Source organism: Acomys russatus, chromosome 7, assembly GCF_903995435.1.
Source record: "Acomys russatus chromosome 7, mAcoRus1.1, whole genome shotgun sequence".
In the NCBI taxonomy this organism is placed as follows: Eukaryota; Metazoa; Chordata; class Mammalia; order Rodentia; family Muridae; genus Acomys; species Acomys russatus.
In genome coordinates, this window is record NC_067143.1 from 68,093,818 (window position 1) to 68,115,568 (window position 21,751).

The 21,751-nt window shown below is 46.3% G+C and overlaps 1 protein-coding gene across 1 annotated transcript in view; it reads right to left on the reverse strand.

Annotated features, from left to right (window-relative positions):
• Nucleotides 1–1,930: 1,930 nt before the first annotated feature.
• Nucleotides 1,931–21,751, reverse strand: part of Tmc7 (transmembrane channel like 7) — a 50,864-nt gene continuing 31,043 nt past the window's right edge. The window contains exons 7-16 of the mRNA XM_051149292.1: nucleotides 19,725–19,872; nucleotides 18,091–18,264; nucleotides 15,016–15,173; nucleotides 12,526–12,643; nucleotides 12,284–12,381; nucleotides 11,229–11,415; nucleotides 8,108–8,238; nucleotides 5,227–5,382; nucleotides 4,416–4,494; nucleotides 1,931–2,271 (exon numbers count right to left, since the gene is read on the reverse strand). Of these exons, the coding sequence (XP_051005249.1) occupies nucleotides 2,197–2,271; nucleotides 4,416–4,494; nucleotides 5,227–5,382; nucleotides 8,108–8,238; nucleotides 11,229–11,415; nucleotides 12,284–12,381; nucleotides 12,526–12,643; nucleotides 15,016–15,173; nucleotides 18,091–18,264; nucleotides 19,725–19,872 (1,324 nt within the window). The 3' untranslated portion in view covers nucleotides 1,931–2,196. The remainder of the gene's footprint in view (nucleotides 2,272–4,415; nucleotides 4,495–5,226; nucleotides 5,383–8,107; nucleotides 8,239–11,228; nucleotides 11,416–12,283; nucleotides 12,382–12,525; nucleotides 12,644–15,015; nucleotides 15,174–18,090; nucleotides 18,265–19,724; nucleotides 19,873–21,751) is intronic.

Below are 21,751 nucleotides of genomic sequence, written 5' to 3' on the forward strand. Positions count from 1 at the left end.
ACACACTCACATCTTCTACAATATTTATTATATCTTTATAAAATAATAAATATTAACACTGGCTTTTTATGGTGCCGAGATATAAAATGCTTAAAATATCTTTGTCTTTGAAGTTTAAAACATACGAACATGCTTATCTTTGGCTTCAGGATAGCCAAGAAGAGAGAAAACTCATCTAACACGTCCATCAGGTGTCAAGATGCTCCTTTCTCTAACTTCAGCGAAAACTAAAGAGCAACTTTACGGAGTATTACAATTTTCCTCATCACTTGATTGTTGATGAGGAGCTTCTGTGGGTTCAAGTACACACAATCACACATTAAAACTTTCAAGACACTGTACATCAGTAGTTTAACACACCCCTGTGAGAGAACCACACTTTAAAACTGACAGGCATTGCCTTGTTATTTAAAGTTATCAAAACATTCAAGTAAAATATATGTATATTAGCATCAGTAACTAAAACTAAGATACCAATTGGCATTATCTGGGTATGTTTTACAACAAAGAAAACTACATTTTGTTCATTTTATCCACCATCCCTATAAACAGAAAAGTCAATAATCCTTAGGGCATGGCGAAGGCAAGAATATCATTTGAAGGCACTAGGCAAAAATGCCAACAATTAGACTTTGTAGAATGAGGATGGAAAGAATTTTGGTTTACTCAAAACTCCAGTTGTTGGGCTTAAAATCTCATAGATCATCAAATACTAGACAAGGTTAGGAAGCACATTCCCAGAGGAACAAAAATATGCTCTGGTAATATAGCCTCATGGAAGAGAAATGTCTGTGCTGTGCTGAGGATGTGAGTTCCATCTCCAGATGTACAAATGCGTGTACACACTCATACCCTGACAAAGGACACACATGTAAGCCATGACAAGTTTGCTTTGCTTCCAGAACAAAAAGCCAAAAGTTCCTCGTTTTTGAGGCAGAGATCAGAGGAGGTAAATCCTTTTAGGCAGCTTTCTAAAACATGAATCTAATTTGAAAGGCTAGGAGCCAGTGAAAAACAGTGGAAGACTCCACCCGTCCATCCAGGACTGCAGCATGCTTGTAAAGATCTTGAAGTAAAAGCAGATCGAATCAGACGCTACTAAAAGCGTTGACTCCGGGAGGGTTACGATGATGTATTTACTAAATACGGTTTTCACTGTAGTGGAGATCTCAAGAGATACTGGTTTCATAATGTTTTATAAAAACAAAGGTGCACACATGCAAAGTTTTAAGTTCGAGCAAACAAAACCTAGCCCTTTGGAATGTGTATGTAAGCAATCAGAACCCAGCCCATGTTTGTATTAATAGGCTGTTCTTATGACCAAGCTAGGCTACGGATCTACGTCTGAAATCACACATAACCCCCAGCTCCAATGCCAAACAGCACATGGCAGCCTGGCTCTGAAATGTTCGGCGTCCTTCAGGAATGAAGAGCTCCATGCATGGAGGAGAAATGACATTTGGAGAACAGAGAAACTGTCCATCTACCTTGCAAGACTTTACTCTTCTTTAGTTCTGTCACAAAGTCTCAGAAGTAGAGGCCAGGTAGAACGAACATGAAGGCTGGTGGCCAGCCAGTCAGCTAAGGACACCTTCCCTTGAGACGTGAACAAGGCTGGAGAAAAGCCAAGCCTGTAACCTGCCCCAGTCCCTTGCTCAAGGGCTGGTACTGGCATGGGGGGGGGGGAATTCAAGTTTGACTCTAACAGACAGCCTCTCCACATTCTTATCACTTGGCCTAAGCCTTAGCATCTGAAGGTTTCTATTCATTTGAAAAAAAAATATGTCATGTTTAATTTTAAGTCACCAGTGGCATTTGGGAGGCCACTCGCTTGGCCTGGAAAGGCTTCCGAAGAAACTACCCAGCTTCAGCGATGAGGAAACTTGGTTTTACTTTGAAAAACAACACATACAACCCCTTTTTTAAAAAAGTACAAAAGTATAAACAAAAACAAAATAAATAAAAGTTTCCTTTCTCTGATTTTGACTATAAAGCTGAGCAGCTTGAGAAGTTGGTGGAGTCCTCAGTGAGCCAAGCGCCTTCCAGGTTGTCAGTCTGGGTGTCAGCCAGCTTGGCTAAGTGACCAAGAACCCTAAAGTCTAGAAAGATAACATTTAAAAAATTTCCACTCAAAACCCAGGTGGACTCTGTAGGGTCGCCAGTCACGTGCTGAGACTGCAGGGAGTGTCTTCACGCTCAAGTCGGCTGGCTCCGCACCTCTCTTTGAGCTTCTGTTAGTTTCTGGATGAGATAACGCTTGTCACGACTCTCCTAAAAAGAGAAACAGGGCCAAAGTCCATCTCATATGTTTAGAAATGGACAAAGCTATTTCTGTCTGTCTCTGGGTAAGGAATTCCAGTCACTGGGTTATCACAGCAACTTCCAGTCTGGCCAGTCTCTCTCACTGGAGTCCCCATCACAGCCTGTTGTTCATACGATGGCTAGAAATCTCCTAGACATGACATGGGCTGAGGATGTGGCTCAGCTGGCAGAGTGCCTGGCATGCATACAGCCCTGGGTTCTATCCTCGGCACTGCATACGTTGGGTGCCTGTAGCCCTAACGCTCAGGAGGTAGATGCCGGAAGATCAGAAGTTCCCGGTCATACTTACTATTGCCTTTAAGGCCAACCTGGGATACAGAGACTCAGTCTCGGATAGACAGACAATCAAACAACTTAACCCAGATACTCAATAAAACCCAAACGTCCTATCAGATCCACCAGGTGATACAGTAACGTCTGGCTAACGTCAAAGAATCGTCTTGCCTCCCACCTCAGCCTTCACAGCCCTCCAGCCACACACACACCCATCCTCTTGGTCTCCCCAGAGTGCCTCCTCTGTCCCCACACTGGGCCATCCCACCCCTAGTCAGGACTTGCAATCACTGGCTATTGCCCTCATTCACATCTCCCCTCTAAAAGTCGCTACTTCACCAGGCCTTCCACAGCTGCTGGCTGCAGCAGCCTTGGCCCCTCTAGCACCCCACATACCTCGCTCGTAGGCTTTCCATGGGAATCAGTTTTCAGAATTTATTTTATTGTACGTACATGCCCTCGTATCTGTGTACATATTTGTGTGTGTGCGCACACGCGCACACGTGCCCAAGGGCATGTGTGCATGTATGTGGACATCATGTGACAGCCAGAGCCCAACTTTGGGTATCGTTTCTCAAGTAGGGCTAGGGAAGTGAGGATTGTGTTTGTTTAAAAAAATTTTTTTTTTAGATTTATTTTATTTTATGTGCATCGAAGTTTTTGCCTGGATGCATTTATGTATACCATCCACATGCCTGGATGGGTGCCTGCAGAGGTCAAAAGAGGGTGTCAGATAGATCCCTGCAACTAGAGTTATGGACGATTGAAAGCCATCAAATGGTTCTAAGAATTGAACCCAGATGCTCTACTACAACAATAAGAGCTCTTAAACTACTGAGCCATTTCTCCTGCCCCCTGTCCCCGCGCGTGTGTGTGCGTGTGTGTGTGTGCATGCGTGTGCGTGTGCGTGCGTGTGTGCGCGCGTGTGTGTGCGTGTGCGCGCGTGTGCGTGCGTGTGTGTGCGTGTGTGTGCGTGCATGTGTGTGCGTGCGTGTGTGTGTGCATGTGTGCGTGTGTGTGTGTGCGTGTGCGTGTGTGTGCGCGTGTGCGTGTGTGTGCGTGCGTGTGTGTGTGTGTGCGCGTGTGTGCGTGCGTGTGTGTGTGCGTGTGTGTGTGCGTGTGTGTGTGCGTGTGTGTGTGCGCGTGCGTGCGTGTGTGTGTGTGTGTGCATGTGTGTGTGTGTGTGTAATTAGACCTGCAACTTGCTTGCCGTTTAGGCTTGCAGGCCAGTCAGACCAGAGAGCCACCTGATTTTGGTTCCCCAGTGCTGGCTCTAGCAATGCAGGACACAATGCATAGCTTGGGTGTGTGTGTGGGGGGGGGCTAGTGTTCCAGACAGGATCTCTCTGTGTAGCCTTGGCTATCCTGGACTCACTTTGTAGACCAGGGTGGCCTCAAACTCACAGAGATCTGCCTGCCTCTGCCTCCCTGAGTGCTGGCACGAGCCGCCGTGCCCAGCTGATGTGTGGCTTTTTACATGGGTGCTGGGGTTGAACTTGGGCCTTCATGCTTGTGCAGTGCACTTTACACACTCAACTGTCTCCCTACTGCGAAGTTAGCTTCTCTAACTCTTTAGTGCTGTAGCACCAGATGGAGCAAGTGAATAAATAGAGTTAGAGGGGCTGTTTTTCTTTTTCCCCTTTTTTAAAATATTTGAAACAAGGTTTTGCTATGAAGCCAAGACTGGTGTAGAACTCACTATGTAAACCAGGCACACGTGGAACTTACAAGCTTCCTGCCTCAGACTCCCTAGTGCCACCATGCCCCCAAGCCTGGTTTAATGTCCCTGGCCATGATCCTCTGGGCCAGTGTTTCCTTACCAGGGACAGCTGCTCTCGGAGCTGAACAACCACCCGCTTGTGTGCTCCAGCCAGCGCGATGAAGTAGAACATGACAAGGCTGCAAGGCAAGACTGGCAGGTCATAAGGGAGCCTGGGTTAGGCAGAAGGCCACTAAAAGCCACCCCAGGACTCACATGGGAGCCTGGGTTAGCCAGAAGGCCACTAAAAGCCACCCCAGGACTCACATGGAAGCCTGGGTTAGCCAGAAGGCCACTGAAAGCCACCCCAGGACTCACATGGAAGCCTGTATCATCTAAGGCCACGAAAAACCACCCAGCACTCATTGGGGAGTTGTAACACCCGAAGGCCACTAGAAACCAACACAGAACTTCTCACTTTGACTATGTCTTCTTAGACTACGTAACTTGTCAAGCCCATCCTGTGACTCTCTGGGGTGTTCCTGAAGACCCATGTGTGTGGCTCCCAGTAGGTAGAGCTGTGAGGAGGTGGGGTCCAGGAGGAGGGAGGTCAGCGGGGTGTGTCTTCGAAGGGGATACTGAAACCTGGGTCCATTCCTCTCTGCTTCTCAGTGGACATGACATGAACAGGCCTCCTGCACCACCATGTGCTCCCACTGTGCAGTACTAAGCCACGAGAGGCCCAAAGGTAACAGGGCCAGGTGACCTCGGGATAGAGCCTCTGAGACCCTGAGCCAGGATAAACCCTCTTCCTCCTTCTAACCCTGAGTATTCTGTCACAGTAACAGAAAGAATTCTAGCACACACCCTCCAGCTGCCAAGTGAGAGGAGATGCGTGGCTCAATGAGAACTACTGGTCGGCTGTCACTCACCAGATGATCATGAAGAAAGGCACCGCGAAGGCTTCCGAGGTGACGCCGCGGATCAGGGTCTGCAGCGAACCGGGGAAGGTGCTCACGGTCTTGGGGATGACCTCCCAGGTGGTGTTGAAGTTGGTAAAGGGTCCACAGGCTTTCGAGGAAGGGATGCTGCCAGGACAGAGAGGGAGGGAGGGAGGATGCAGCCCAGGCTCAGAGGGCTGCCTCTGCATAGCCAGCATATTAACTTACAAAAGTCCGCAGGGAGCTTCCCCAGCCCAGAAATGCCTGAGATAATTATGTTTGAAAAGGCTGACCCTGAAATTCCATCAAGTCCCTAGGTCTAACGTTCGGGACATTTAAGGCAGAAAAGTGAGAAAAGATGTCATGGAATACAATTAAGACTTATATGCATTCTCTAGTCTCTTAATTCAAAGGCAGAGAAAATGGCCCAGACTCCTCAAAGAATCAAAGACAACTAAAAAAGACACGACAGCTGAGCACGGTGGGGGAAGTGGGAAAGACTGTTGCTGTAAAATAAACCTGGGGTCCCAATAGCAAGTCCTAGCATCTGTCCCAATCCCCCGCTGAGTGAAGACTCTCAGAGGGCATCCATGTTGGGCTGGTATCCAGTTATAAGTGAGTGCACACTATGTGTATCTTTCTGAGTCTGGTTAACTCACTCGGGATGATCTTTTCTAGTCCATTTGCCTGCAAATCTCAGGGTTTCCGTGTTTTTAATAGCTGAGTAGTGTTCCACAGTGTAAATGTGCCAGTTTCTTTATCCACTTGTTGACTCAGGGACATCTAGGTTGTTTGCAGATTCTGGCTATTACAAATAAGGCTGTTATGAACATAGTTGAGCAAATGTCCTTGTTGTGTGGTGGAGCATCTTTCGGGTATATTCCAAGGAGTAGAACAGATGGGTCTTGAAGTAGCCCTATTCCCAATTTTCTGAGAAAGTGCCAGATTGATTTCCAAAGTGGTTATACAAGTTTGCACTCCCATCAGCAATGAAGGAGTGCTCCCCTTTCTCCACAGCCTCACCAGCATGTGCTGTCACTTGAGTTTTTGATCTTAGCTATTCTGATGGGTGTAAGATGGAATCTCAGAGTCGTTTTGATTTGCATTTCTCTGATGACTAAGAAGGTTGAGCATTTCTTTAAGTGTTTCTCAGCCATTCCATATCCCTCTGTTGAGATTTAGCTCTGAATCCCATTTCTTAATTGGGTTACTTGGTTTGATGGTGTTTACTTTCTTCAGTTCTTTATATATTTTGGATATTAGGGTTGAAGAAGATCTTTTCCCAGTCTGTAGGCTGTTGCTTTGTGTCCTCTGCCTTACAGAAGCTTCTCAGCCTCATGAGGTCCCATTTGTTATTTGTTGATCTTAAAGCCTGGGCTGTTGGTGTTCTGTTCAGGAAGTTGCCTCCTGTGCCAATGAGTTCTAAGCTCTTCCCTACTTTTTCTTCTAACAGATTTAGTGTATCTGGTTTTATGTTGAGGTCTTTCATCCGATTGGACTTGAGTTTTGAGCATGGTGATAAATATGGATCTACTTGCATTTTTCTACATGTAGACATCCAGTTGGACCAGCACCATTTGTTGAAGATGATATCCTTTTTCCATTGTATAGATTTGGCTTCTTTGTCAAAAATCAAGTGCCCATAGGTGTATGGATTTATTTCTGGGTCTTTGATTAGGTGAGAATAGTATGGGAGAATGGGGACCCTAAAAGGAGACCATCAAGGCTGGCAGATCTGGACCCAGGGGTCCTATACAAACTGCTGTACCAACCAAGGACAATGCATGCAGTAAACCTAGACCCCATGTTCAGATCTAGTCAACGGACAGGACATTCTCCATAGCTGTGTAGAGAGTGGGGACTGACTCTGACATGAACTCCGGTGCCCCCTATTTGGTCACTTCCCCTTGGTGGGGAGGCCTGGTGACACTCAGAGAAAGGATAAACAGGCTACCAGGATGAGACTTGATAGGCTGTGACCATATGGTGGGGAAGGAGGTCCCCTTCTGTCACATGTCTAGGGGAGGGGAATAGGGTGAAAGAGGGAGGGAGGGAGGAATGGGAAGATACAAGTGAGGGGATAACACCTGGGATGTAATCTGAATAATAAATTTAATAAATACAGAAACAATCAAACAAACAAAAAATAAAAATAAAATAAAAATTCAAAAACCTGGGAAGGCTGTGTTGGGATAATTGAGAGATTTGAAACTGACAGGAATAAATGGGCAATATTTCCTGTGTGTGTGTGAGTGTATGTGCGTGAGCATGAGTGCATGTGCACATGTGTACATGAGTGTGCTTGCTTGTCCCTGGAGGTCAGAGGTCAACATCAGCATCTTCCTTTTCTTTTAAAGCAGGACTTCTCAGTGAACACTGGACCTGGGCTTGCCCTTTTGATCAGTCTGGCTGGCCAGTGAGCCCTGGGGTCTGCCTGACTCCATTCTGATCCCCATCCCCCCCACCAGCACTGAGGTTAAAAAGTAGCAGGATCAAGGAAAACCGAAATGGTAGGTCTGGAGAAGCCACCAGAGGCTTAATGGCCTCTGTAGGTAGAACACTCTAGAAAAGCCATGAAGAATGTTACAAGTTCTTGAACATAAAGAGATACAAGGAAACAAAGAAAGCTTTTAATGTTATGTTTATTACTTGGGTTTTCGTTTGGTCTTTTGTTGTTGTTGTTGGGGTTTTTGTTTTTGTTTTTCAAGACGGGGTTTCTCTGTGTATCCTTGTCTGTCTTGGACTTGCTTTGTAGACCAGGCTGGCCTCAAACTCAGAGCAATCCACCTGCCTCTGCCTCCCGCGTGCTGGGATTAAAGGCGTGCACCACCACCGCCCGCTCAAAGGAAGCTTTTAGAACAGAACTACTCACCGAGACATGCTGATGGTCAGAGGTATTATTGCCAAGCACAGCCCGATCAGCAAGACCAACAGGAAGAAGAAGTTAGAATTGGATGCTCTGAACTGCCTTGGGGAGGGTCTGCAGGTGTAAAGAAGACTCAACTATGGAACAAAAGGGGAAAAAAAATAAAAGTCCTGAGCAGGGTCTCTGAGAAGGAACTCGCTTACATGCTGCAGCACAAACTGTCTAGCCCTGCCAGAGTACAGCACTACACATCAAAAGGGGGAATGCTCAACCCGGATTCCATTCAGGGGAAATCTATGTTGATGACATAATAGAAAGAACGGACACAGCGATGCCACAACTGTTGAACAGAGAGAATAAGCCAGAAGGAAGGTTGAAAGCTGACAGTGGTGACTCCTCAAAGTGGATCTGTAAGATGTAATGCACGCAGCTCTTTAAAATGACCTGCGAGACAGAATGTATGCAGCACGTTAAAAGGTCGAGAAACTGCTAAATACCACACACTGGAAGGAAAACGTTAAATTTCAAGACCCTGTATAGCATAAACCTATTAAAGTCTTATTATTTTATTATTCATAGAGGTTTAAATATGCATAAGTAGGTCTACAACAATCTATGCCAACTACGGAGATATTTAAAAATAAATATTTACACAGAGTGGAAAAGGACTTAAAGGAAATATCAAGTAGAAAGGGAGGGAAAGAAAAAATATAGGAAGCCAGGTGCAGTGGCACATGCCTATAATCCCAGCACTAGGGAGGCAGAGGCAGGCAAAGAAAAGAAAGAAAAAGAAAGAGAGAAAGAAAGAAAAGGAAAGGAAAAGAAAAGAAAAAATACTTTTTTTTTTTTGGTTTTTCAAGACAGGATTTCTCTGTGTAGCCCTGGCTGTCCTGGCCTAACTTTGTAGACCAGGCTGGCCTCAAACTCACAGAGATCCTCCTGCCTCTGCCTCCTGAGTGATGGGATTAAAAGCCTGCACCACCATGCCTGTCTTTAAAATGCTATTTTAATTTTTTTTTAACCTGTATTTCTGGGTAAGACATGAAACTTGTCTGAGTTCCACAGGAACTTAGTTCTGGGGATACTCAGCCAGGCAGCAGGGTGGGCCTGGAGCCTGTGTGTACAGGAGGCCCGAGCCCTGCTGCACCTACCTGCCCTTCACTACAGTGCACACAGGAACTCACTAGCCAACAGTGTTTTCCCTGTGATTATATCTTGTCTCCTCTGATAACATCAGAAGAGATGTTTCCAAATAAGACATGAGAATACCAGCCTAAGGCCAAGAGACCCGGGATACAGTCTGGCCCAAGGCAAGGTCCCACTACAGGATGATGGGCAGCTAGTGCTCTGCTGGGAGTCGCACCTGGCAAGGTCCCTCTTACAGGAGGATGGGCAGCTAGTGCTCTGCTGGCAAGGTCCCTCTTACAGGATGATGGGCAGCTAGTGCTCTGCTGGGAGTCGCACCTGGCAAGGTCCCTCTTACAGGAGGATGGGCAGCTAGTGCTCTGCTGGGAGCTGCACCTGGCAAGGTCCCTCTTACAGGATGATGGGCAGCTAGTGCTCTGCTGGGAGCCGCACCTGGCAAGGTCCCTCTTACAGGAGGATGGGCAGCTAGTGCTCTGCTGGGAGCTGCACCTGACTCGGACACTCAGGGAACATGGCCACAGTGTGCGATCTGGGACTAGTTAACCTTCTGGGTCCCAGTATTCTCCTTCCTAAAACATCAGTAGCTGTTCCAGGGCTGGAGGTAAATGCCACAGGACAACCCACAGGAAGCAGGGGCACTGAGGGGCACAGGCTGATAGCAGTAATATCCACTATTGTCACCATCATCATTATGAACTCTATTACTTCCGTTTTTGAGTTGGTAAGACTAGGTAATTATATAAATGGTAGGCTTGAGGTGGGCATGTAGGTGAAGGGCATGGAACTTGCCTAACATGCGCTCAAAGTTCTGGGTTCAAGCTCACACACACACACGCATGCACGCACGCATGCACGCACACACACACACACACGAACAAATTAAAAAATAAATCTTAGGCTTATTAACAAAGTATATAGCAGAAGAAGGGTGGCAATTACCATTTACACATTTGTTTTATTGTTTAATGACTATGGAAGATGGCTCGATAGATAAGAGTATATATTGCTCTAGCAGAGGACCCAAGTTCAGTTCCCAGCACCCACACCAGGAAGTTCAGAATTGCCTGTAACTCATCTGAGAACCTAACACCTCTGCCTTACACACACACACACACACACACACACACACACAGAAGAGAGAGAGAGAGAGAGAGAGACAGGCAGGCAGGCAGGCAGAGAGACAGAGACAGAGAAACACACAGAGAAAGAATCAAAAATAAAAATAAATATTTTAAAAAGATCCCCATCTCCATTTAAAACAATAACGAGCATAACTTGCTTTTACAATAATGAGCAAACTAACTTGAGGCGAGCCAGTCCCCCCGCAGGGCCATTTCACTCACGTAGCACCTGGTTCTGCCACGATGCCTGGGGACCATGAACTGCCCCTGGGTCTCCACAAGTCCCCAAGCCCTGGAGAGCTATGCACTAACTCCAAAATTACAAAACAGAAACCAACAAATGTCACTGAAATATACCACTCTTGTTTGACTGACAACTGAGCATCAGCTCAGTCAATCAATCAGATATAAAAGGTACATGTAAGTCGTAGGAACAAAGCAATTCTTAAGCATGCTTGAGAAATTTGTCCTAAAACAAAACAAAAGCCTGCTCTTGGGAGGCTGAGGCAGGAAGACCAGGCATCTTCTGAGCCCAGTCAGAGATATACAGCAAGACTGTGGCTCAAAAACGAAAAGAGGTGAATATTTTATTTGAAGTCTCCTCCTGGAATAAATACGTGTTAAGGAAGTGCTGTTGCATGAGGCCCTGGGGTTGGGAGACATGTAATTATGATGTGTCTTATGGGGCATAGAATGGCCTTCAAACATGTGAGTGTCCTAGATGGGGCTGGGGACACAGGTCAGTGGTATACTGCTGGCCTGGTATGCTGGAGGCACTCTGGGTTCCTGTCCACAGCACTGCAGAAAAACCCAAAACAACAAAGAGTGGTGCAGGGTGTGAGCCCCACCCCTTCCCTCACCTCTTTCACATAGAAGATGATAACGAATTTCAAAGTGGCGATTGCCGGAAGGAGTGGGGAGAAGAAGGCTCCGATCCAGCAGATGGTCTGCCCGTACACGATGCCCAGGACGTTGTCTGGGATGGCGAACTCCTGCTGTCCCCAGCACTGGATCAGCTTTGAGGAGGCACAGTAGGTCACCAGGAGCCTGGAAACAAACTAGATACATTCTTACCCGACCCTACAAGTAGCCCTCTGAGGCTGCAGAACCTCGCCCACCAGCCAGTCATTTCCATGGCAAGTTTGTGTGTGATGCAGGTATGTGACTATGCCTGGGAAAGCCCAAGACTGACACCAGGTGTCTCCCTCAGCTGGGCTCCACTGAGCCCCAGGGATTCCCCCTCCCCCCTCCCCCTATTCCCCTCCCCCATCCATTTCTAATGCTGGAGGCTGCCACTCCAGGCTTTTATGTAGATGGTGGAGATCTGACTTCAGGTCCTGTGTTTGTATGGCAAGTTCTTTACTGATGGAATCATTTCCTTGGCCCAGTGTTTCTTTTTTACCTTAAAAAATTTTTAATTTCATTTATGTATGGTTGTATGTATGCATGTATGTATGCATGTAGGCATGTATACATGTATGTACTTGAGTGCAGATGTGCAATAGCACATGTATAGAGGTCAGAAGACAACCTGTGGAAGTCAGTTCTCTCCTTCCACCATGTGGGCCCCAGTGAGCAACCTCAGGTGGTGAGGCTGGGTGACCAGTGACTTTATCCTCTGAGACATCTTGGGCACCTAGTGTGTCTGTCTGGCAGGGTCTTGGCTGCATCAAGTACAGAAAGTCCACCTGGGAGGCCTGTGGGAAGTGCCACCACCTCCACCCTGGGTACCAGGGCACCACGTAAAGATGTGTTGGCTGATGCTGCTATGATGTCAACAGCCTAGAGCCATTTGAGAGTCATTAGATGTCTGGTTTCCTCAGTGATGGTTGAGTCACCCAGCACTTACAGAAAACAGCTGGGTGGAAGGCTTTCCAGTCATGGAGTGGGGGTGGCAGAGGGCCTCCATACTTACTTCCTAGGGAAATCCACGAAGAGTGTCACAGCCAGGATGATGATGAAGTCGAAAATCATCAGCTTGTACATTTCCTGTCCCACCTGTGTCTCCCAGCACTGAAATCAAGACACGGAGACCATAAAAGACCTGATCCCAACATGGGAAGCCAGCCTTCTGTATCCTCAACCTGACCCTAAGCTTAGGGTCACACCGCATGGGGCCACACCTGCCCCGAGGCTGGGAGTCAAGGCCATGCTCACCGGGTAGAGCTTCTGGTTATAGCCACAGAGTTCACATGCGTTGTCACCACAGGATGTGATCTTGGAGCCTAGTGTGAACACCAGCACACAGATGGTGGCCAGCCGCATAAAGACACACCTGCAGGGGAGAGGGGAGAGGAAGAGAAGGCATCAGAGCCAGCCTCCCTGTGGACCTGATGCTGAGGAACGCGGGCACCTTCCTCACAAGCAAACCTGAACTTAGGCAGAGTTTCTGTTGGGGATAATAAAGGAAAGTTCTGGAAGTGGGTGGTGGGGAGCTGGCTTGACGCCAGGGAATTGTACACTTTAAATGAATCAAATGGTGACTTCATGTCGTATATACATATCAACTAGTTAAATCAAGGGTTAGTGTTACACATTAATTAAAATATTAATGTTAATTTATTTATGTGCATATGTATGTGTTTGTATGTGGGGATCAGAAGCCAAAGTCCCCTATAACTGATGTTACAGGCAGCTATAAGCCCCCTGATGTGGAGTGCTAGGACCTAAACTCAGGTCCTCTGCAAGAGTTCCTAATCACTGAGGCGTCTTTGCATCCCCTACAAGTTTTAAGGTGGGAAAAAGCAAGACATAATGGTACACAGAATTCAGCTGAGCTGAAAAAGTGAGGTCCTACTTCAGAGAGAGAGGGGAAGGGATGAAGGGGACAAGGAGAGAGGGGAGGAGAGGAGAGGAGTACAGACAGACAGAGATAGACAGACAGACTGATTCAGTAACCCAACTCAGCGTGTGGGCCTATGTGGGTTCTAATTTGAACAAGCCACCAGCTAGCCCCTCCATCATCGAGACTGGATCTATTCTGGAATGTGTGATAAAGCTTTGTTAAAACCCCCCTGGCCACTTTGAGACACCGAAGTGCTCACAGGTGAAATGACATGCTACTCAAGAGCTCTTTCATATAACCCAGCAGGAAAAAGAGAGAGAGAGAGAGAGAGAGAGAGAGAGAGAGAGAGAGAGAGAGAGAGAGAATGCACGGAAATAAGGTATGCCAAAGGTCGAGGAGGAAAACACAGGGTGGGGGAGGGGCAGGGGCGTAAGACACAAGAGTGTGGAGGAAGTCAATGTGATTGAAACACATTATGTACATGTGTGAAAATGTCTAAGTGCTAATAACAAAAAAATATCTCTCTCAGCTTGCCGTGGTGGTGCTCGCCTTTAATCCCAGCACTCTGGAGTCAGAGGCAGGCGGTGGCCACATGGTCTACAAAAAGAGTTCCAGGACACAGAGAAACCCTGTGTTGAAAAACCAAAAGGAAAAAAAAAAATCTCTCTCTCTCCTCTCCTCCCTCTCCTTCCCTCTCCTTCTATTTCCCAAATACAAAGGTTTGGTTGTTTACTTGCCTGCTTTAAAAAAAGATAGGAATACAGCCTGGAGTGGTGGGCAGGCCTGCAACGCCAGCATTTAGGTGGCTGAGGCAGGAGGACCTAGAGTTCAGGCCATTACGGACATAGTAAGGATTTCTAACAGCATTCTCTTTCACAATGACAGTTGGCTCAGCCACACATAAAGGGTAAAAGGACAAATTCCTTAGCCTTCTTAAACACGCAGCGCTGTCTCTGTCCTGGCTTGTTTCAGGTCAACTTGACATACACTAAACCCTCAATTAAGAAAATGCCTCCATAAGATCTGTGTAAGCTTGGTTTTTGTTTTGTTTTTTGTTATGTTGTTGGTGGTTTGGTTTGGTTTGGGTTTTGGTTTTTTGAGTCAGGGTTTCTCTGTAGACCAGGCCTGCCTTGAAATCTGCCTGCCTCTGCCTCCCGAGTGCTGGGATTAAAGGCGTGCACCACCACTACCCTGTAGCATTTTCTTAATTAGTGATTGATGAGGGAGAACCCAGACCACTGTGGGTGGGGCCACCTTTGGGCTGTAGTCCTGGGTTCTATAAGAAAGCAGGCTGAGTAATCCATGGGAAGCAAGCCAGTAAGCAGCACCCCTCCATGCCTCTGCATCAGTTCCTGCCTCCAGGTTCCAGCCTTACTTGAGGTCCTGTCTTGGCTTCCTTCAGTGACAGACAGTGATATGGAAGTGTACACCAAATAACCCTTTCCTCCACACCTTGGTGTTTCAGTACAGCAATAGAAACCCTAAGTAAGACAGTCTCAGAAGGCAGGGGTAAAAATTCAATCTCACATATGAGAAATTGGAAAAAAAATCCTATTCAAGCCATAGTACCCATTCAACCATCTTTACTTATTGGTGTAAATTCTCTGGACTTTGCCCAGCATTGCCAACTTTGACATCTTTTAGAACAGTATGTCCTTCTAAGGCCCAATCCCATGCATTAATACAGAATTAAAGGTATAATACTGACAGGAGACTCTGAAGTCTAAGGCCCTTCAATGCATATACAAATGACCATTCATGGGGCTCACCAAAGCACAGCAGGAAAATATGCCACAATCTATTAGCAATGTCTGCCATGAGCAAGCAATGGTCTACCCAGCGTGCATGCAGTTAGGCATTACCTAAGAATTGTCAGGCGGATCTCAAAGCCCGGTGAGTAATCCTCATAGTGGATGATTTTGGCAAAGATGATGGGGGTAATGAAATTGGCCAGTGTGATCACAATGGATGGGAGGTACAATATTAGGAGGTTCTCTCCAAAAACCATCTTGTTAATTTCCTGGAAAGATAACAGAATATACTGGTCAGCATAAGTAGGATGGTGACACTGATGACTTGAGCTGAAGAGAACTCAACTATGCATGTTGGACAAACAGACAAAGCATATTTCTCATCCAGTGTGGCTGTGAAACACTAGCTTTAGATGTCTTGGCTTAGACTCTCCCTTACAGGCACATGTGCAGAGACCCAGTGCCGTGCTGGAAGAATGAGTGCTACTGGACATTACTGCAGTACACAAAATTCCATGCATGCTGTATAAATAGCCAATTCAAGGTACTTTTAAAGGATGCTGTAATGACTGATTTGTAATATGGCCACTCTATCCCTCACTTAGCCATATAGATAGCTAGCCAAGGTGAAAAGCAAGTTTCTTAGCTTTCCTAGAAGCCAGGTAAAGCTGTAACTAAATTCTAGCTGAGGCCGTAGGAACAGAAGTTTTAAATCAAACTGCACATCTTATCCTTGAAGAGACCAGCCTGCCCCAGCCCCTAGCACTGTCCCTTTGGCCAGGATGGGAATACTGCAGCGAACCGTCTTGTACCATACAGAAGACAGCTATGGCCTATGAATGGATGCCAAAGCTACAAGCTGAATGGTATTTATGGTATTTGGGTATCTAAGGCCTAATGATTGGCAGCCACAAGACCAATTTAGACTTTTTGCTTGTTTGTTTTTTTGTTTTTCAAGACAAAGTTTCTCTGTACAGTCCTGGCTGTCCTGGAACTCAATCTGTAGACCAGGCTGGCCTTAAACTCAGAGATCCAACTGCCTCTGCCTCCCCAGTGCTGGGATTAAAGGCATGCACCACCACTGCCCGGCTCAGACTTTGATTTTATATATCTAAAAAAGACTTACCATGCAGTTCTGCCTGAGCCTCTACAGGCCCCTCTGGGCTCTGGTTAGTTAGCTATGTTGGTCTTGTGGAGCTCTTGTCACCTCTAGGTCCTTTTATCCTCTCCACCCCGCCCCCCCACCCCCTCCCGCCACTTTCCCACTAGATTCTCTATGCTTCATCCAATGTTTGGCTGTGAGTCTGAGCATCTGTTACAAACTGCTGCTGGGTGGAGCCTCTAAGAGGACAACTCTGATAGTCTGTCTGCAAACATAGCAGAGTATCATTAATAGAGTCAGGGGTTGGCTCTCCTCCACGGGGTGGGTCTTGGGTGTGGCCAGACATTGATGCACATTCCCTAATCTCTGCTCTATCATCTTTATCCCTGCACATCTTGTAGGCAGGGTGAGTTTTGGATCAAAGTTTTTGTGGGTGGGTTCGTGTTTAAAAGGGCCACAAAGAGGAATCTTGAATGGTCAAAAGGCATTTAAAGAAATCCTAAATGTCCTTAGACATCAGGGAAATGCAAATCAATGAGTCTGAGATTCTAGCTTATACCTGTCACCTGTTAGAATGGCTACAATAAAAACCTCAAGTGACAGCATGTGCTGGTGAGGATGTGGAGAAAGGAGAACACTCCTTTATTGCTGGTGGGAGTGCAAACTTGTACAAACATTTTGGAAATCAATCTGGCGCTTTCTCAGAAAATTGGGAACAGCTCTACCTCAAGACTCAGCTATACCACTCCTGGGAATACACCCAAAAGATGCTCCACCATACAATAAGGACATTTGTTCAACAATATTCATAGCAGCTTTACTCATAATAGCCAGAATCTAGAAACAACCTAGATGTCCCTCAACCAAAGAACGGATAAAGAAACTGTAATACATTTATACAATGGAATACTACTCAGCCTTTCAAAACAAGGAAACCATGAAAATTTCAGGCAAATGGATGGAACCAGAAAAGATTATCCTAAGTGAGGTAACCCAGACCCAGAAAAGCATACGTGGTATATACTCACTTATAAGTAGATTTTAGCCATTTATTATAGGATAAGCATATTACCATGCACAGACCCAAAGAAGATAAGTAACAAGGAGGACCCAAAGGAGGATGCTTAAACCTCCTTCACAACAAGAAATAGAATAGACAGAGGTTGTGGTTGGAGAGAGGGAACAAGGTAGGAGAGGGAGCACGGAGAGAAATTAGGGTGAAGATCAGACCTGGGGAGAGTGGGGGAGGAGGCCAGAGAGTCTGCAGAGAAAACAGAAACTGCATGGGGGCACCTCTGTGACAAGCTGGAGACCTAAGCCAGAATAGACCTCTGGGAGGATATGAGGGGGACTGTAGCTGAGACTCCTTGTAGCAGGGTCCAGGGAGACTGAAGACGACACCCTCTAACTAGCCAACATAGATTTTTAAAAACACTGCTTGGGGCTGGAGAGAGGGCTCAGGGTTTAAGAGTGTGCCCTGCTCTTGCAGTGGACCTGGTTTCCATAACCCACAGCCACCTAAATCTCTAACTCAGGGGATCTGATACCATCTTATCTCCATAGATAGATGCACTCATGTACACAAGCCCCTGCCCCCTACACATATACATGAGATGTAAGAAAAAAATATATATATAATATTTTTTGAGACAGAGCTTCTTTGTGTAGCCCTGGCTGTCCTGGACTCGCTTTGTAGACCAGGCTGGGTTCGAACTCACAGCAATCCGCCTGTCTCTGCCTCCCCAGTGCTGGTATTAAAGGTGTGTGCCACCACCATCCGGAAAAAAAAATTTAAAATACTGATTCTCTGGACAAACTGAGGCCCTGGATATTAGCTAGAAGACTCAGAGACAAACCAAAGACAGCCCGGCTCAGATCTGAACACCATGAACTTTCAGGCGGGAAGCTGTATTCCCAGGCAGAGTTTTAGATGACTTCCAAGTAGAAACTGATGACCTGATTTTCAGGTCCTAGATCAACCAAACTTCTCTCCCCACCTGAACAGAGAACTGATGGTAGCACCTTCCACCCAGCACGCTGCCACGCCAGAGGGAGAGATCACCGACTCCTGTTGCTGCACTTACTTTTTTCATGTGTTCTTGTGAGAAGGTAGTTGCTAGGTAGATTGCATAAAAGCATGCCGCTAGTACAGCCAGCACAATGCAGTTCAAAAACAGCCGCAAAGAGTAAATGCGTAAGGTTTCCTCCGAGGTCCTTTCTGCAATTTTCTGTCGTATTCTCTCTTCCTCCAGATCTGCCTGAGGACCCAAGAGAACGTGTCTGAGCAGTGGGAGGGGGATTTGGAACATACCCTACAGACTTCTCTTCAATATTGACATTGCCCAAGATGCCTTCCCCAGTTTTTATGTCTAAGACTTACGGCAGTGGTTCTCAACCTTCCTAATGCTGTGACCCTTTAACACAGCTCCTCATGGGCTGCAGAGATGGCTCAGTGGTTAAGAGCATGGTCTGCTCTTCCAGAGGTCCTGAGTTCAATTCCCAGCAACCACATCATGGCTCACAACCATCTGTATTGAGATCTGGTGCCCTCTTCTGCCCTGCAGGTGTACCAGGCAGAGGTTTGTATACATAATAAATAAATCTTTAAAAAAAACAAACAAAACAGTTCCTCATGTTGTGATAACCCCAACCATAAAATTTTTTTCATTGCTACTTCATGACTGTAATTTTGCTACTGTTATGAATTTTAATGCAAATATCTATATTTTCTGATGGTCTTAGGTGACCCCTGTGAAAAGGTCAACCACTGGCTTATGGCAAGGTGGAACCTCTACTCAAGACTGCATTTGGCTTTATAATACATGTGTAAGCTGAATCAGCATTTATAAAGCAATGTGTGTGTGTTCACACACAGATAATGCAGTGTGTCTTTAAATGGGATATGAGTGGGTACCATTATTATTTTATTTTGGTTATTAATTTGTCATATTTATCTAAGTTCTGAGGACTGAACCCAGCCAGGGCCTTGTGTATGCCAGGGCAGCACTCTACCATCAACTACGTCCCCAGCTATTAAAAAGAAAATTTTTGTTTTTGATACAGTCTTATTAAGTTGCTTAGCATAGCCACAAATTTTAGCTCTTCTGCCTCCACCTTTCAAGTAGCTAAGATTATGGGTTTGTCCTACTATGTTTGTTTGTTTGTTTTTAATTCAGCCTGGGAGTTTCTGCTTTTAACAGGAGAATTTGATCCACTCATATTTAGTGTAATGTTAACAGTAAATAGAAACAACCCCACCGACCCTTCCTTAAGCCTTAGACTCCCACCCCAGCCCTTTCCTGACAGTTCTGACCAGCATGCTATTTATTTCTCTTTCTCTACTAATGTAAAAGTTTTCCTGTTATTTTTCAGCTTCTCTTTAATCCATTATTATCACAGTAGTCTCTTCATGCTTCTACTGCAAACAGTGTTTATGACAGCATGACCAGGTAGGATACTTAGTAAGACAGTAGAGGTAAAGGTAAGTCACCATCTGTTTTAGCCCCCCATGTGCCTACCTCCCTTCCCAGTCCCAGGTTACTAGCACCCATGTTTGGGTTAAAAGCAATTAACCCAATAAGCTGTTTGCTATAAAGAGCTCTTAAGAACTGCAAAGAGGACAGACTGGGCCCTGTGATGCTACGTAAGCTACCAACAGCCTTCCCGGATCCAGCCTGGCCAGTGAGGTCCTTCCCCAGGGTGACCCAGAAGCACTCACTCGGAGCTCATACCGCAAGCTGCTGTGCTTCAACTCAGCCATGTTGCGATTGGTAATGCAGAAGTCCCAGCCAGCAAAGATCTTGTTACAGTAACTCTGGAAGTGTTCCTCGCTCCGAATCAGGTTGACTTTGAACCCTTCCACAGACCTGACACCAAAGCACAAACATCACTCTGAGAACAGCAGCAAAATACAGGCCTGCGATTTGGTCTCATTTAAGTTCTACAGCGTTGGACACGGCTCCATTGCTGGCCCATTGTGACATGGTCAAGTTTGCTCTAAATCCAGATGGCGACTGAGTAGTTATTTCACTGATGAAAATCGCTGTCTTGTATCCATTCGGGAACCTCTTTTTAAAAAGATGCATTTATCTTATGTGTACGGGTGTTTTGCCTGCATATATGTCTTGTGTGCCATGTGTACACCTGGTAGCTGAGGAGGCCTGTTCAGATCACTTAGATTTAAGAGTTGTAGATGGTTGTGAGCCACCACGTGGGTGACGGGAATCAGACTAACCCTGACCCTCTGGAAGAGCAGCCAGTGCACATAATCACAGAACAATCTCTTCAGCCTCCCCATGCAGTCATTTATTTTTTCAAAAGTAATTTTTTTTTGTATTTATTTATTTTACCTCATTATTTTATTATTTATTGCAAATGCTGCAAATTGAATACAAAACCTCTCCCAGGCCAGGCCAATCTCTGAGCCACGCTCCCAGCTCCCCTGTCCTTATAAAACTTTATTTTGAACCATTTACTAAGGTGTCCAGGTTGTTCTCAAACTTGTGATTCTCCTGCCTCAGCCTCCTGAGTAGTTAATAGGTATGTACTGGCGCACATTATGCATGGCCCAAAGCTTTTCAGTAGCCTCTGTGGTGTTCATAAACACAGCTTCTATTGCGTTCTGGCTATTCTTTAGTGAGACAGTTATGAACAGTATTTAGAATACCTCTTAAGGAGCCCTTTCTTGGAAGTTGCTCCCTTACCAAGCCACCAGAGAAAGGCCTTGATGCCCTGTGACCTGTAAAACAGACTTTTCACACTGCAGCAAATACCCGAGATAGACAGCTTAAAGCAGGAAAGGTTTATTTGCCTCACTGCTCCGGAAATTTCTATCCACAGTTGGCTGGTCCCACTGCTGGGCCTGAGATGATGGAGAAGGCCTTAGAGCACCTGGGCATGGTGGAAGAGGCAGAGAGTGGGAGAGGGAAGTACCTCAAGGTATCCAGGAAGCAGAGAAGGGGAGAGGGAAGGGATAGAGACAAGTCTGACACCTCTTCCTCCAACAGGGCCCAGTTCCTAAGAACCCTTTATCTGTGAACTCATTGGTGCATTACTCCATTGATGAGATTAGCATCCTCAGGATGCATTCACCTCTGATCAGCACCACCATCTGGGGACCAAGCTTTCAACACCCAAGCCTTTAGAGGGAATTTCACATCAAAATTACCAGAGGCTGGAGAGACACCAACAGAGGCTCAACACAGTGTCCTGGCCCTGATCACAATGGAAGGCTCACAATTAGGTGTCCAAGTGGAGCGAGCCAACAACACCTTCATAGGATTTCTGCACCTGTGACCCCGGGGAACTACAGAGCTGGGGCGGGGGCGGGGGGGCCTGCTTTTTATATTGTTCCTAAGATATGGCTGTGTTCTCAGAATAGTCTCTCCCCTTCCTCGGCTCTCTGTGCACTCGATTCCCCAATGGTCCAATTAACCAGAGCTGACTTTCTGCCATTTGCAAGCCAACAGAGACCTAGTTACTACAACATTCCCCAGCCAGAATGAAGCCGGTCATGAAGAGAGATCTGGAAGAGATCCTTGGCACACTGAACTGCAGGCCGCTGCTGTTCCGGCCGCCACCTCCTGACTTCTACTTCCTCCAAGTCTTGGCTGCAGCACATTCGATCCCTTCTCCCCCCAAAAGCCCAAAGCTCTGTTCATCTTTCAGGCCCTGGCTTCCAGAATCCGCAGGACAGTAAGAGACTCCGGTCACGGAGAGCACCATCAATCTGAGATGCCCCCATCG